Source organism: Haplochromis burtoni, unplaced genomic scaffold, assembly GCF_018398535.1.
Source record: "Haplochromis burtoni strain Fernald_Lab_line unplaced genomic scaffold, NCSU_Asbu1 Contig_26, whole genome shotgun sequence".
Taxonomy (NCBI): Eukaryota; Metazoa; Chordata; class Actinopteri; order Cichliformes; family Cichlidae; genus Haplochromis; species Haplochromis burtoni.
The window spans coordinates 1,143,275-1,157,703 of NW_024582387.1; the positions used below are offsets into that span (position 1 = coordinate 1,143,275).

At 39.7% G+C, this 14,429-nt stretch overlaps 4 protein-coding genes across 9 annotated transcripts in view; 3 read left to right on the plus strand and 1 right to left on the minus strand.

Annotated features, from left to right (window-relative positions):
• rnf207a (ring finger protein 207a) overlaps window positions 1-6,248 on the minus strand; it is a 19,946-nt gene extending 13,698 nt beyond the window's left edge. For 2 of the 4 annotated variants that reach the window (XR_006054185.1, XM_014332253.2), the window contains exons 1-2: window positions 6,123-6,248; window positions 4,143-4,333 (exon numbers count right to left, since the gene is read on the minus strand). Coding sequence is in view for 3 of the 4 variants with exons in the window: in XM_014332253.2 (XP_014187739.1) it covers window positions 4,143-4,333; window positions 6,123-6,248 (317 nt within the window). In the remaining variant the exon portion in view is untranslated. The other 2 variants (XM_005917844.2, XM_042218981.1) reach the window with 2 other exon arrangements.
• zpr1 (ZPR1 zinc finger) lies at window positions 202-2,204 on the plus strand. The gene has a single exon (XM_005917842.3). The coding sequence runs from the start codon at window positions 360-362 to the stop codon at window positions 1,719-1,721; it is 1,362 nt and encodes a 453-aa protein (XP_005917904.1). The 5' UTR covers window positions 202-359; the 3' UTR covers window positions 1,722-2,204.
• On the plus strand, window positions 6,247-9,433 carry rpl22 (ribosomal protein L22). The gene is made up of 4 exons (XM_042218952.1): window positions 6,247-6,258; window positions 6,668-6,778; window positions 7,060-7,184; window positions 9,292-9,433. The coding sequence occupies exons 1-4, from the start codon at window positions 6,247-6,249 to the stop codon at window positions 9,431-9,433; spliced, it is 390 nt and encodes a 129-aa protein (XP_042074886.1).
• chd5 (chromodomain helicase DNA binding protein 5) overlaps window positions 6,668-14,429 on the plus strand; it is a 39,604-nt gene continuing 31,842 nt past the window's right edge. For all 3 annotated transcript variants that reach the window (XM_005917846.3, XM_014332252.2, XM_005917847.3), the window contains exons 1-3: window positions 6,668-6,778; window positions 7,060-7,184; window positions 9,292-10,752. In XM_005917846.3, the coding sequence (XP_005917908.1) occupies window positions 10,686-10,752 (67 nt within the window). In that variant the 5' untranslated portion in view covers window positions 6,668-6,778; window positions 7,060-7,184; window positions 9,292-10,685. The remainder of the gene's footprint in view (window positions 6,779-7,059; window positions 7,185-9,291; window positions 10,753-14,429) is intronic.

The following is a 14,429-nucleotide window of genomic DNA, read 5'->3' on the forward strand; positions in this document are numbered from 1 at the left end:
ATAGATAGATAGATAGATAGATAGATAGATAGATAGATAGATATTTCCAGTGATCTGCAAAAATATAACAAAATCACACATAATATAAGACAGAAATATTTTTTTAAAAAAGAAAGAAAGAAAATTGTCTCCATGAAGATGCAGTATTGCAGCAAGCCTGAGGGGGCAGCACTGGAGACCTAAACACTGCCGCCGTCACCGCCGAAGAAGAGAAAGCGGAAGACTGTCAAATAAACGTGCGCTGTAGCGGAGGTTTGGTGGTGTGTTATCTGGAAATTTCTAGCAAGAGCTATCTCTGTAGGGAAAACGACAGCGTGTGTAACCTTGTCTACAAAGCGACGTTATAGTCAGCGTTAAACATGTCTGTTATTTCAGAGGAACATGTTCGAGGTGGCAGCGTTTTCAAGGATATTAGCGCAGACGACGACGACTGGCAGCCCACTGAGATTGAGAGCCTGTGTATGAACTGCTACAAGAACGGTACAACACGTTTGCTTCTGACCAAAATCCCTTTCTTTAAAGAAATAATTCTGAGCTCCTTCAGCTGCGCCAACTGTGGCTGGACAAACACTGAAATCCAGTCTGCGGGTCGGATTCAAGAGCAAGGCGTGTGTTACACGCTTAAAGTCAAAACAAAAGAGGACCTAAACCGGGAGGTTGTAAAAGCAGACAGCGCGACCACAAGGATCCCCGAGCTGGATTTTGAAATCCCTGCCTTCACTCAGAAGGGCTCTCTGTCTACTATTGAGGGTCTTTTAGACAGAGCAGTCGCAGGATTGGAGCAAGACCAGGTTGTGAGGCGAGCCACACATCCTGAGGTGGCTGTGAAGATAGAAGAATTCATCCAGAAGCTCAGGAAGCTAAAAGAGGTTGAAAATGAGTTCACCCTGGTGATTGAGGATCCATCTGGGAACAGTTTTGTGGAAAATCCTGTAGCACCGCAAAAAGATGAGGCTCTCACAGTAGCCTTCTTCAAGCGGACAGTCCAGCAGGATATACAGCTGGGAATAAAGGCAGATGATGACCTGGATGAGGAACCAGCTGGCAACGACCTGGAGACGATGAGAAATGAAGTTCTGACATTCAACACTAACTGTCCCGAGTGCAACGCACCAGCCTCAACCAACATGAAACTGGTCCAGATCCCCCACTTCAAGGAGGTAATCATCATGGCCACTAACTGTGACAGCTGTGGCCATCGGACCAATGAGGTGAAATCAGGTGGAGCAACAGAGGCGCTTGGCACCAAGATCACCCTGCACATCACCGATCCTTCAGACATGACCCGAGATTTGCTGAAGTCAGAGACGTGCGCCGTCATCATTCCAGAGCTGGAATTCGAGCTGGGAATGGCAGCCCTGGGTGGGAAGTTCACAACTCTTGAGGGCCTGCTGAAAGACATCAAAGACCTGACTGTCTCCAAAAACCCCTTCATCTGTGGGGACAGCAGCACTGCAGATCGGATACAGAAGCTGCGTGAGTTTGGAGAGAAAATAGACAAGATCATTGTAGGAGAACTCGATGTCCATGTCATCCTTGATGACCCTGCAGGGAACAGCTATTTACAGAATGTCTACGCTCCGGAGCCAGATCCCGAGATGACTGTTGAGAAGTACGCCCGCTCGTTTCAACAGAATGAAGAGCTGGGACTGAATGACATGAAGACTGAGAATTATGAAGAGAAAAATAATGTGCCAGCAGTACCTGGAGGGACTGAATGAGTTTATCTGTGCTAATTAATGTCCAAAAGAAATCCCAGTATAATTAAGTTGCTCCATATTTTCGGCCACTTTGACTCATTTTAAGTTAAACACTGGGTGAATACTCCCTTTCATTGCTATGTTGATCAATGAGAAGAATTCCACATTTTCTAAATGTACTTTAAAAATAAAAGGCATATAATAAGTTGTATAATAACACATTAAAATGCTGTTGTTAATCATACATCCTTGATGACTTAGTGCATTCTTGTGAAATCCCTGAAGATGGCACTGCATTTACTCAGATTAAAGTGATGTTTTCCTTTTAGTGGGCCACTTTCTGTGTGACAAATGTATTTATTTTGACACCTGTAAGTGTGCCAAATACTGGTATTTAATTGGCAGTTTGGCTCTGCTCTTTGATTTGGCAGATTTGACTCTGAAAGCTGAATTTTACTTTTTGTCATTGCCTTGAGTCTGAAATACAAATTCTCACTTCACTCATTTTTTGGTAGTGTTCTCAATTTATTGTACCTTGAACACAACATTTTAAACTTATTTGTTTAGAGATTATCAATATTTATTTTTTTACAGCGTAAAATATCCTATTCGCCCAGTATTAACTGACATGGAAGAAACTGCAGCAAATTTCTAATTTCAAAGGTTGAATTGGAGTGTTTATGTTTGATTAAGAAATCAATTTGAACTGAAGAGCGATTAGTTGTCTATAAACCAATTAAATTACCTTACATCTAATTAATACTGAATAAAATTACTACCTTGGTAAGAAAGTGTCTTATTTTCATACACCTTTTTAAGCCTAGTTGTAGACCCCAAAACTTGTTTCACTGATTTCTCTTTTTTTTTTTAATTGTTTAAATAAAGTGTTTTTAACCCTCTAAACCAGTTTCCTACACGTGATTCAACCCAGTCCCGTTTTTAAAGAAATAAATACAGGACTGGGTTGAATCACGTGTAGGAAACTGGGTTAGAGGGTTATAAAAACACTGTACATGCAGATTGAAACCCAAGTGCTGTACGACCACATGTAACCAGTTTTTGTTACATTACCACATCTGCACAGGCCCGTTTGACTTAAATATTGTTCTTCTTGCCTCCACTATGAACCATTTTATCTAGTTTTCATAGCAACAGGGATCCATTGTGTTCTACTAATAGAGTTGTGAGTTCCTAGATTATGTGGTTCTTGAGTGAGCAGCTGTTAGCTGATGGAAATAGCTGCCAGACAGTGGGCCCCTGTATCCTGAGCTCAGACAGCAGAGCAGAGTGGCTTTGTGCCCACTGTGTTATTACTGTAAAAAAACAGATCCAATATGTAAAAACATATGTGTTGGTATTACTTTGTCTTTTACTGTTGACTATATAATCTGATGCACCTCATGACAGTTAAACTAGCTCTGAGGAAGTTAGATGCGGGGTTCCACAGTCATTAATTTTTCAAGAGAATTGTATTTTAATAAATTCACCTACCTCATTGGCAGTGTAATATGGGTATGTGTAAAGAATCAATATAAATTCAGATATAAACCCAGAGGAATTTGATATACAATGTTTTGGTTTTTTAAAGCAGTTCCGGGTTTGAAACTACAAGAAAGTCTAAAGCATCTCAGAATAATTAAAATACTCTCAAATTCATCACCACTATATCTGATTCAGATAAGACAAAGTCGTATGCGTTCTGACACAGTAGAATAAGACTGATACTGTGCATCAGAGGACCTTTTCTATGGACCCATGCTTTGATGAGGGAAAGTTAACACTGCAGATCTGAAGGTGACTGTGAACCACAGGTCATTCCTTAATAAGATATTAAATGGACTGCTATCATGTGACTTCTTTTGATTGTCCTAAGCTGTTAGCACTGCTGCCAAATACCAGTATGCTTTGTTTGCTTTGTGACATGGCTTCATGGAAGTTGCAGCCCCTTTGCGTATTGGGGCCAAGGGCTAAATAAGAGACTGGGTTGACCCTGCAGCTGCTCCAGCCACTCAGTTCTGCCCTACCCACACCGGGCCAGCAGTGGGTCATAGCAGCGCCCTAAAAAACAAAACAGTGAGACTTGATGTTCTTCTTCAGTCTCCTGCACAATTTACATGGAAGCAATCCTGTTGAGCAGCGCTGCCCAAGATCCTTGAGGTGTTTTCAAGAAGTAAAGTTATATTTTATTATAAGAATCCAGCTTTTATCATATTTTGACAGTTTTACTCAACTTTCTAATACAAAATATAAGTAATGTTGCTGTAAATTGTGTATGGTTGTAATTCAAAATGAGAGTGTCTTTAAGCCACCAAAACCACAAGTCATTCACTTTGGTGTGATGTGGAGGCTCAGGTCTCCTAAGCACATACTAAAACACCATGTTTGACTTATACTCTCATAGTCTAATTTGACCATGACAAACTTCAAAGTGCCCTCTCTTACCCACAGAGGGGGCAGCTGAGGCGATTGTCAATAGTCCGACCTCTCAAGCAGCGGGCACAAAAGATGTGGTAGCAGTCCAATAAACATGGGGACTGGTACTGCTCATGGCACAGGTGACACATCAAGGGGTGAACATTAGCACAATCCACTTTACACAGACTGCCCAAGTTGTTGAAGATTCCTCCTGCCATCTGGGAACAGAGTACACGAATAACAACAATCCTTTAGTTTGTTCTTGGAACAGCCTTTTTTTAAGACTACAAAATCACATTACTTTAAAAAGCTTTCGATAGTGCTGTGATACTGAATTACACCCCAGAGACCAGGCCAAGAGTGATAATGAAACACTTTGATCATGAATAATTAAACAAGGACAACATTTATCGCTTACCTTGTCAGACAAGTAATACCAGCCTGTAAATTCGGTGACTATGCACAATCCACAGATCATAAATATATAACATAAAAATAGGATGTCATCACTAACATTATATCCACTATCAAACTAAACTTACTGTAAATGTAGTAGGCCGGTCTGTGGAAAGCACAGAGTGGCTCTGTCTTACCTTTTAGTGGTGCTATCAGCTACCCACAGCAGGAATGACAGCAATGCAGAAACTCTTCAATAGTAGGGCGATAGGCTCTGTCTGCCAGGCAGCTGACAGCACACACACACCTCATGCCAGCCCCCACGTGTTGCCAAAGTGCAAAAGGGAAATTTAATATTGCCATCCCACACAGACTGTAACAACAGTTGTCCTATTTCTAATGTCCTCCTGCTCAATCCCACGTGTTCATCTGGAATATGTACATATATTTATACAACCTACTCATTCACATGTAATCTGTAGACTCAAGTAAAGTGCATTATTCCAAGGCCACATGTTTATATGTATATGTATGTAGTTAGGTAGGTAGGTAGGTAGGTGTAGGTAGGTAGGTAGGTAGGTAGGTAGGTAGGTAGGTAGATAGATAGATAGATAGATAGATAGATAGATAGATAGATACATACATACATACATACATACATACATACATACATACATACATACATACAAATTCTCAGTTCTATCGAGAGTTTGTTTGGGGGGTTTTTTAAGGTTTTTTTTAGTAATACTGTTAGTTTATTGCACTGTACCTTGAATACAGTCTTTTAAACTTTTTTGTTGCCAAAATATTATTATTGTTATTATTTTTATTTTATTTTTTTTTGCAGTGAAATATATCGTATAAATAACTTGTTTTATTGGTTCAAAATGTAACGTATGTACACACACACACACACACATACACATGTCAGTCTGTCTTTTATATAGATTTTATGAACCATATGACAGAGTATAATGACAAAAACACATAAAAAAATTGTAATATGTAATCACAATAATTGTAATGTCTTCTAGCACCTTTGAAGGTATATTGATAACCTGCATAACACTATTACAATATTATTACTATTTCTAATGTAATAATAATAATGGTAGAATATCTTTTATTATTTTCTTTTATAATTCATAATGCTAGTTAGGTTATTACATATGTGTTTGATGTTATTCAACTTTTCTAAAAAAAAAAAATTATGTTTCCCTTTTAAAACCTACTACATAATACAAAAACTACATACTTAACCAGCACCTAATAGGAAGCTGTGTAGCTAAGTGCTAGGAGGGTAACGTCTCGCAGCCATCTTGAAATGCACTTTTCTGGGCAGTTAAAAAAAAAATCATAATCAAAGAATTTTTTAAAAAGAAATATAGTATTATTATTTTTTACTTGGCCCAACATCAAGGTTTTAAAACGCCCATTAAATCTGTTATACTTTAAACATTTTAGCCACGTTTCTGCTGATCCGGGAATTTTATAGTTGTAAGTGCAATAATCTCTCTCTATGTCTGGTTCCACTCCAGCTGACAAACTACTGAACACTGAACAAAGTTAACATTTGTTGCAACTTTAAGTGGCATTAACAATTTCTCGTACCTTCTTTTTTCTATGTAGTGCGACATAATCGAGTCTAGAAAAGTCGATGCGATCGATTTTGCGGCCGGCTCTTATATTTCCCGTGCAGCCTTTGCTCCTTCCCTTTTCGCTGAATTCTTCAGCCATGGCTCCGATTGTGAGTAGTAGCCCGACCAAATAAAAGTGCACACAGGCCACTTATTTTAGCTTGTCTTTCCATTTATAGACGTGTATATACGTGTGCACAGTAATATAGAAGAAACGAGTGTTCACGTGCGATTTTGTTTGCCTTTTTTAACGTTTCGTCTCAAACCACGTTTTGCTAACTGTTAGCGCAAGCTAGCAGCGATCGACGTGAGGGTTAACAGGGTGCACGTAAACAGTTGTTCGTGGTTTTTGCAACATTCTTTTACGATATTTACTTGAAATGCTAGTATAAAATGTCTGGAACATATTGAACACGCTGTGACTAACCGCTAATAAAGATATCTGAACACTATTGTTGCTTCCTTACGCTTCGCTTTGGGGGTTTTCCGAGTTTAAGCAACTTTCTCCATTTGTGTTAGAAGAGGCAGGTGGTTAAGAAGCCGGGTGGGAAGAAGAAGAAGCAGATCCTGAAGTTCACCCTGGACTGCACCCACCCTGTTGAGGATGGCATCATGGATGCTGCCAACTTCGTGAGTAGATCACCTCTGACAGAAATGACATCTTGTCTGGTAATCAGTGTAGCAGCTGTCAGACACAAATGCTCTGTGTCAGACACTACTGTCAAATAAGGGGCATCAATCAAAGCCCTGTATTAAGGATCCAGTCAGTTGATATTAAAAGAAAAGAGAGAGGGGAAAAAAAGACAGATGTCAGTCATATGTTTATAAGAAACTCTGATCTGTAGTTCATAAAGAGGCCTTCATTTCTGGTGCTTGCTGTGTGTGACTTGCTGTGTCCTCTGCACATGCAGGAGCAGTTCCTGCAGGAGCGTATCAAGGTGAACGGAAAAGCTGGAAATCTTGGTGGTGGTGTGGTGTCCATTGAGAGGAGCAAGAGTAAAATTGCTGTGAACTCTGAAGTTCCCTTCTCAAAGAGGTAAATAAAAGGAAAAACAGTGCAACTATGCCATATTGTATTATTTAACTGGTCATAGTCATTTGCCATCATACCAGCAATCCTCAGTAAATACTGTGCACAGTGCTTGCTTCAATGTCTAAAAAGACAAATGTTAAGTTTTTAAGAAAATCTCTGTTGTTTGTGTGGAATAGAGAAGTATGCAGAATCCTGTTGAATGTAATATTGAGGGAAATGAAACACATTTGACATTTCAGCCCCAGTAATATTTTAATAGACTTAATGAACAGACATGAGAAGACTCCAAACAAATATGGCTGTGTTTGGTTGTCACTTTAACAGTGGTTGCAAAATTTTACTGATACTCAGCCTGAATGTGTCTTCTGACTGATCATGCTGTCTTTGTGGTTTCCCACTTATTTGAGAGCTTGTGATCTGATTTTTTTTCCAGTTCCAGCGCAAGTACATTTATCCAGTATTACATGACCTGGTTTCACACAAGTGTGGCAATAAATACTCTGGACAGATACACCACTAGAGCGTATCTACCTTATGTGAGAAGCCAAGAAATCTCATAAAAATGCTTAAAAAAAACAAAAGATTTTTAGGGATCAGATAAGTTCATCATTGCTTGCCACATTGTGCAACAAGGTCCTGCTGCACCCTAATGTGGGCATAACATCAAGTTTGATGTGTGTAGACATAACAATAAAAAATGACTGAATCGTAGGCTATGACACACAACTATGGTCTCTTCCTATGGTGTGTCATCTTTAATGTGTACTCGTGCTGCCCCAACTGCACAGTATTTTCTTCTATGCTTGAATTCATTACCTTTTTCACAAGTTTTACTGCCACATTTTTCTTTTGTGTGTGAAATTGTCATTGATCAGTGCCTAATTTCATGCTGCATTCCTGTTGGTTGATTTAACAAAACAAAAAAAGGTAGGTTGTAGCATAAATTTTGTAAGGTCAGTACTCACTAGGGTGTTGTGTGTCAGGTGCGGGAGGCAAAGTATAGTATTTATTATTTGACCATACTGTCTACATACTGTGTCTACAGTACTAAGAAAATACAAATACCATTGTGTATTTAGAATGTCGGCATTGAAAGGTACCATAAGTATCGGTTCTGGTGACATGTGCCTAGTGTGGAAGTCTCGTCCTCTGGCAGTCAGTTCTGAAGAAACATCCCTGCTGCTTAAAGGTTCTTCTGTGAACACATGAAGCAGTCGAATCATATAATGAGAGTTTCAGAATTATTGTATTAATTGTGGATTTGTCTGAAGTTTTGTGAATATTTAGAAAAACCAAAACTAATATCTTAAAGTGAGATCTATTTCAATTTCGATTCAGATTTATTTATATAGCGCCAAATTACAACAACAGTTGCCTCAAGCACCTTCGAAACACAGATGTTACTGTGAAGTGTAGTACTTAATGTAACTGATTAGAGTGGCACAGCCAAAATGGTTATCTTATCTTGTTATATATATTTATTAGGCTGTAGCCACCACTTAATAATGATGCTAATTTTCTATTTGGACAATAAACAGTATTAACTGTATAATAACCTAGATATAATAATGGCATGTGTATTATACATCTGATCATTAAAGTACTTGAACTCATTTTTAAAACCGGCTGTACCAAAGTTGCAAAACATACACATGTCCACCTAATCTACATCTTTTAAATGTTGGGTTACGTTGGCCTGTGTGTATTTCTGGATCTTTCCCTAACCACCTTAATGTCCACTTCATACTGTAATTGTTCAGTAAATTTTAAACACCACCACCAGAGGGGGACTGTGGCACTCTCAGTCTTAAATGAAGCATTTGGTATAACCAGTGTAGGTCTCCTAGGTTAGAGCTGATGCTAAAGCAAATTAATTTTGTGATCCCACTTTTCTGCTGGTCACTGTTATGGCAAAAACCGCACAGAGCTGGTTTTTTTTGTGCATCTGGGCTACTGAGAAGTTTTAACTGTTGTATGCCATGTTTAACAATTTCTACACCTTCATATAAATGTAGAAAAACAGCAGGATTTTGCTGCTTTACGGTACATAAATTGTGAAATTTAAGGGCAGATCGACTCACACTCTTCTGCTCTCTGCTTCCATTTTCAGGTACTTGAAGTATCTTACCAAGAAGTATCTGAAAAAGAACAACCTCAGGGACTGGCTGCGGGTGGTAGCTAACACCAAGGAGAGCTACGAGCTGCGCTACTTCCAGATCAACCAGGATGAGGAGGAAGAGGACGAAGATTAAACCTTACGCCACTCTTAATAAAATACTTTGAGAGAAAACCCTTCATGGTCTTGTTTTATTTGGAAACATTTGGTTTGAGTATGTTATCTGGATCCCACACAGACGATAAAAACAGAGATAAGAACATGTGACTGTGCACTCTGATTTCATTTAGCGTTTTTCTTGCTATTTAGATGCATGATGACAATTTTGCATGTGTAAATTGCATATAAACCTGACATTTTTAGATTTAGGAATGTTTTCTGGTTCTTTATTCTGATGTGGGATGGTGCTTTTTTTTGTCACCTGGTTACAAAAATGTTTATTTGCATTGTGTGATTTGCCCCCACCCCCCTAAAATCCTGCAGGATGTGGGATGAGCTGGAACTCTCAGCCTTTCATTTGTATATTTTGATAAAAGATAAAGTGACGCTGAAGCTGATACTTCCTCTGCTCAGCTCTCTGTGGGGCATCCTGTGATACAGCTGTGGTAACCTTGACAACAGTTAGACCACTGGCAGTCAGGACTCCTCACAGCTTGCAGTCATCAGCCTGCACTTGTGTGTGCTTTGTCAGGACAGTGTGGTCGCTTGCAAGATGAAATCGAGTCGGGTGATAGTTAGTTGGGGGTTTTATGCCTTAATTGACGTCCAAATCAACCAAAACGTCCGTTTACACAAACGGTTTGGCTTCAAAATAGAAAGCAATGCTGTGTTTCCACCTGCAGACACACTTTGGAGTGGAGCTTGTGAGTGAATAGAGGAGCAGCTGTGCGAGAAAGTGGGAGAAGTTTCTGTCTCAATTCTCCGGACTTCCAAAAGGAAATGGACAGGCGCGGGGAGTGCATCCGTCTATTAGCAGCACACGGCGGTCGATGTGCATTTTTTTTGCACGCTACTAGTTGAAGTGGTAACTAGGAGAGTATGACTAACTAGTTGTGGGTGAAATTATGGGATGCATCGTCATGGCAACAGACCAGACGTCACAATCTGGGCATGTGTGTTCCATTTTTGTCTTTCTTATTTTTCAGACTGGAAGACCTGGATAGAGATCATTGGAATATATATATATTTTTTAAAAAATATTTTTTTTTTATTTTACTCGTGGAGAGAAAGCCCCATGTTCGTTGCACAGAAATAAAAAAAAATCTTACATTTTTCACAGCGACGAATACTATTCTTTTTGGGTGAAGAAAGAGACTGTGCTGCGGCGTCTGGAGGGTTAACTTTCAGTATTCCCAGCCTAAAAGGGGTTTGGGGGCTATGAGATAAAGATGCCGGGGTCGCTGAGCAATGAAGACGAGGGACAAGACGACATGGATTTTGAAGACGATATACCAGGTGAGGGAAAGGGGAGAGGCGGGGTGTCCTTCAGATAATTTTGCGCCGCTACGCCTTGAATGCGGGGAAAAGGGCTTGTCCTGCGTTCCTGAGACCGGAGAGGAGGGGTGGGGTGCAATAAGCAGAGTCATGCTATTATTTTTTTTTTTTGTACGACCTGCAGTCTTAAAGGTGGCAAAGGGTTGTAGTTTTTTTTTAAAATCTCTCCCCCCCACAGCTGTCCTCACATTCATCCTGATTTGAGGGCACGATGGAAACGCTGCTGCATGGTTTCTGTGGGCTGCCTTTTCTTTCACAGACTGCATGCGTGTACAAGTGAAGGGCTTTGAGTCCAAACACAAGTTTTGTTCAGAGAGCTGTTACAAAAAACCCGTACTTTGTTCGTTTCCGTGTCAGTGTGTCCATTGGCGATTTTCTGTCCCTTTTTAGCTCGTGGATGTGCTCTTTTGTGGAAAAAAAAGAAGGGGGGCTCCGGTGACAATGTGCGTGTTCATTTTGTTGTGGATGATGCGCTGCCGTTAGCGCTAGTGATTAGGAAGCTGTTTCAACTTTAATTCTTTTTTCTCCCACTGCATGGCCGCAGAGGTGTGAAAGCCACGTGTGGGCTACAGTAAACAGAGCTTATCAAGTGTGCTCCTTTGCCTTGGACGCTGATGACACCGGTTAGGTCACCGGCAGCCCTTCAGCTCTGGGTCGTGCGCGAACTGGAATTAACTCTAACCCACATTCTCTGCGTGCTGCTAATTCATTTCACATAGCAAGTTCATACAGGAGAACCTATGCAATAAAATTCTCCAGGCTGAAAAATGAACATGTCATCGACTCTGGCAGTGAACCAGCTTTCAGTGCTCCTACAGTTTCCTCCTTTAAAAAAATGGTCAAGATCAAATCAAGTCACAGGGGGTTTTAAGATTCCCTAATTAATGACCATGCACAATAAGATACTTGCCAAATTTTGGCCATTTTGTTTTCTTTTGGCTGGTAAGTTTGTTAGACTTTCTGGCAGGTGTCAATCCTAGGGCACAGGGGAATCCCAGTCTTAGTTTTTTGGCAGGCATGGCTGTGGTTACTTGTGACATTTACTCAAATTGCTAACTGTGTGGTCCATAATGTACAGCAGGCATCATCAGAATCTTCATCTGCGCAACACAAACCCAGTTCTGAACTGCTAATGATTGGTTTCTTGATCTAGTGATGCAGCAGCTCAGGTGATGAAGTGCCCTCTTGTTGCAGCCTGCTGAGCTGAATATCCAGACATAAGATTGTCCCGTGCAGCCAATGAAGTTCCTTTTATTTTAAAGTTCTTATAGCTTGCTCCAAACATCAGATGGTTGATGTCAAGGGCATGATTTAAAAAGTCCTGCTTTGCCCTCTGCTTCACTTTCACATGTGGAAAATGTTTGTGGTTGTAAAATACACTCCAAAGCCAAAAACAAAAGTCAGAAAGGTCGGAAAGTAAGAGCCCTGCTTTGGATCAGAGAGCTAGTTTCAGCGAAGTCAAATAACCCCAAAAAAATGAGGTCAGCTGACTCCCTCAATATACTGAACGACCAGGTTTTTCCATCAGTGGTTTTTGTTCTTCCCTGATAACAAAGACATTTTCCTGGATGGCAGTACCAGGATTCATTGGGTTAAAACATGAAAGAGCGATTCAATGAGCACGAGACATCATTTTCCAACAGGGACTGGCCACCGCAGAGTACAGACTTTAACCCCTCTAAGAATCTTTGGGATTTGCTAGAGAAGATTTAGCAGACTGTCAAGCCCATCGCCAATACAAGGCATGAAAGTAACACAGCTCTAGGTGGAAATAGGTGTTGTGACATTGCATAAGCTTATTGAAATGATGCCTTGATGAATGCTGGCCATGATCAAATGAAATATGTGAGTGTGTGACTGCTTTTTATTGGCAGATCAGTGTAGATTCAGCATGAAATGAAGCTTCTAAAATCCAATGCAATGTTTTCTCTAGCAGCAGGCCCTCCTCATCTTAAGTGTTGCTCAAATAATGCAGTGATGTGGAGTATAGAATACATGTGAAAGAAGGCACAAGAAGTTTTATTTATTGAACATCTTGCTGGTGTGTCTGTTGCATTGGTATTAGGTATTGCTCGTTACGGAGTGACGAAAAGTCATTTACTGGGACACTACTTCGGTGGTTTAATTGTGAGCAGTTGTCACAGTACTGAGTTGCCAAATTGCAATCCTTGCTCATTTCGCATGTGTGTTATAAAGCTCTTGAACATCTGAGGCTTTGAAGTGCTGTCACAAAAAATGAGGTAGAATGCATACAATTACGAAATTCAAGGGTACCACTGGTTACCATTTCTTAGACAGAAAAAGGTAATATACGCCACAATATTCAAAAATTACCTCTGCGTTTAACACAAGGTCTGAGTATTGTGATATCTGCATTTTTGAGAAAATCTTTTGCATTAAACACACATTTCTTTTGTTTATATACATATTTTTTGACGAGGGTAATTTGAACTTGCTAGTTTTTATGTGCATTTATGTGCATCTTAGCAGTAAGCAAGTGAAAAAGGAGGCAGACAAAGAGAACGGAGAGTCAGAGGGGGAGTTAGAGCAACATCTGTGACTGCCATCCATATTTAGAGGGAGAATACAGGCACTGATGTGTGTCCTCAGTAACGCATTAGTTTGTTAAACATGTATAAGAAAGGAAGGCTGCAGCTGAATATGGCAGGTGAGTGAATATATGTCAGTATTAATTAAGTCTAAAAAATGAAGAATGTGTTTAAATTGCGTAAATATGCTTTGATGGGATTTTTGTAGTCATGTGTTTCAGGCTTCAAAAAAAAAATTCTTGTAATATAATAAATACCAGTGTGATCCTCTATGATGACGCACAATGTACCTACTCGAGGGTAAATCTAGTGAAACTCCGACACAGTGGTCCATATTGGTTTTGTCATCATGAAATTGTTCACAAAAGGGAGTCAGTCTTTCTAGTCTGAAAATATGACTGTTTTATTGGAATAACTTTCTTTTAATTTGTCATATCACGCACTCATCACAACAAAATGCTGCGGATCAATTGTTATGCTGCTGATACACGAAGTACTTTCCAGACAGTTTATGACCTCATCAGCAGGCTTCAAAGTGATAGACAAGGTCAGAAATCCAGGTCAGAGTTTTCTACCATGAAGACACTTCAGTGCAATTAAAACACAACAGTGTGGGAGCACATTGTGTGGGGACTTCAGACCCCAAAATGCTATCCTATCACAGTCTTTATTTGTTGTGCCACGTAGTGTCCTAAGTCCCTTTGTTTCACTCTGGGCACTTACACTGTCACAGATTGTTCCATTGTGTTTTCTGTTTTAATTGCTTTGTTCTTCCATAAAATTGAAAGATTATCATGGGCTTTTGTGTGCCTACAAATGTTATCCCCAGTTGGAAAAGGGGCTATTTTTGGATCCCTTACTGTGAAAGTTGACACAGTTTTTTTTCTTAATGTGTGTGTATGTAGCCTAAGCATAAAAAAACATGCTTTTAAATATATTTTTGCAAATGAGTGGAACATCATTTCTTATCTGTTTCCTACCTGTTTATATGGGATGTGCTATGACCTTAGAATAGATATACTACAATTTAATGATGCTATTTAGGCTTTATCCTTCCATCACTTAGATGATAACATTTTCTAATAATAG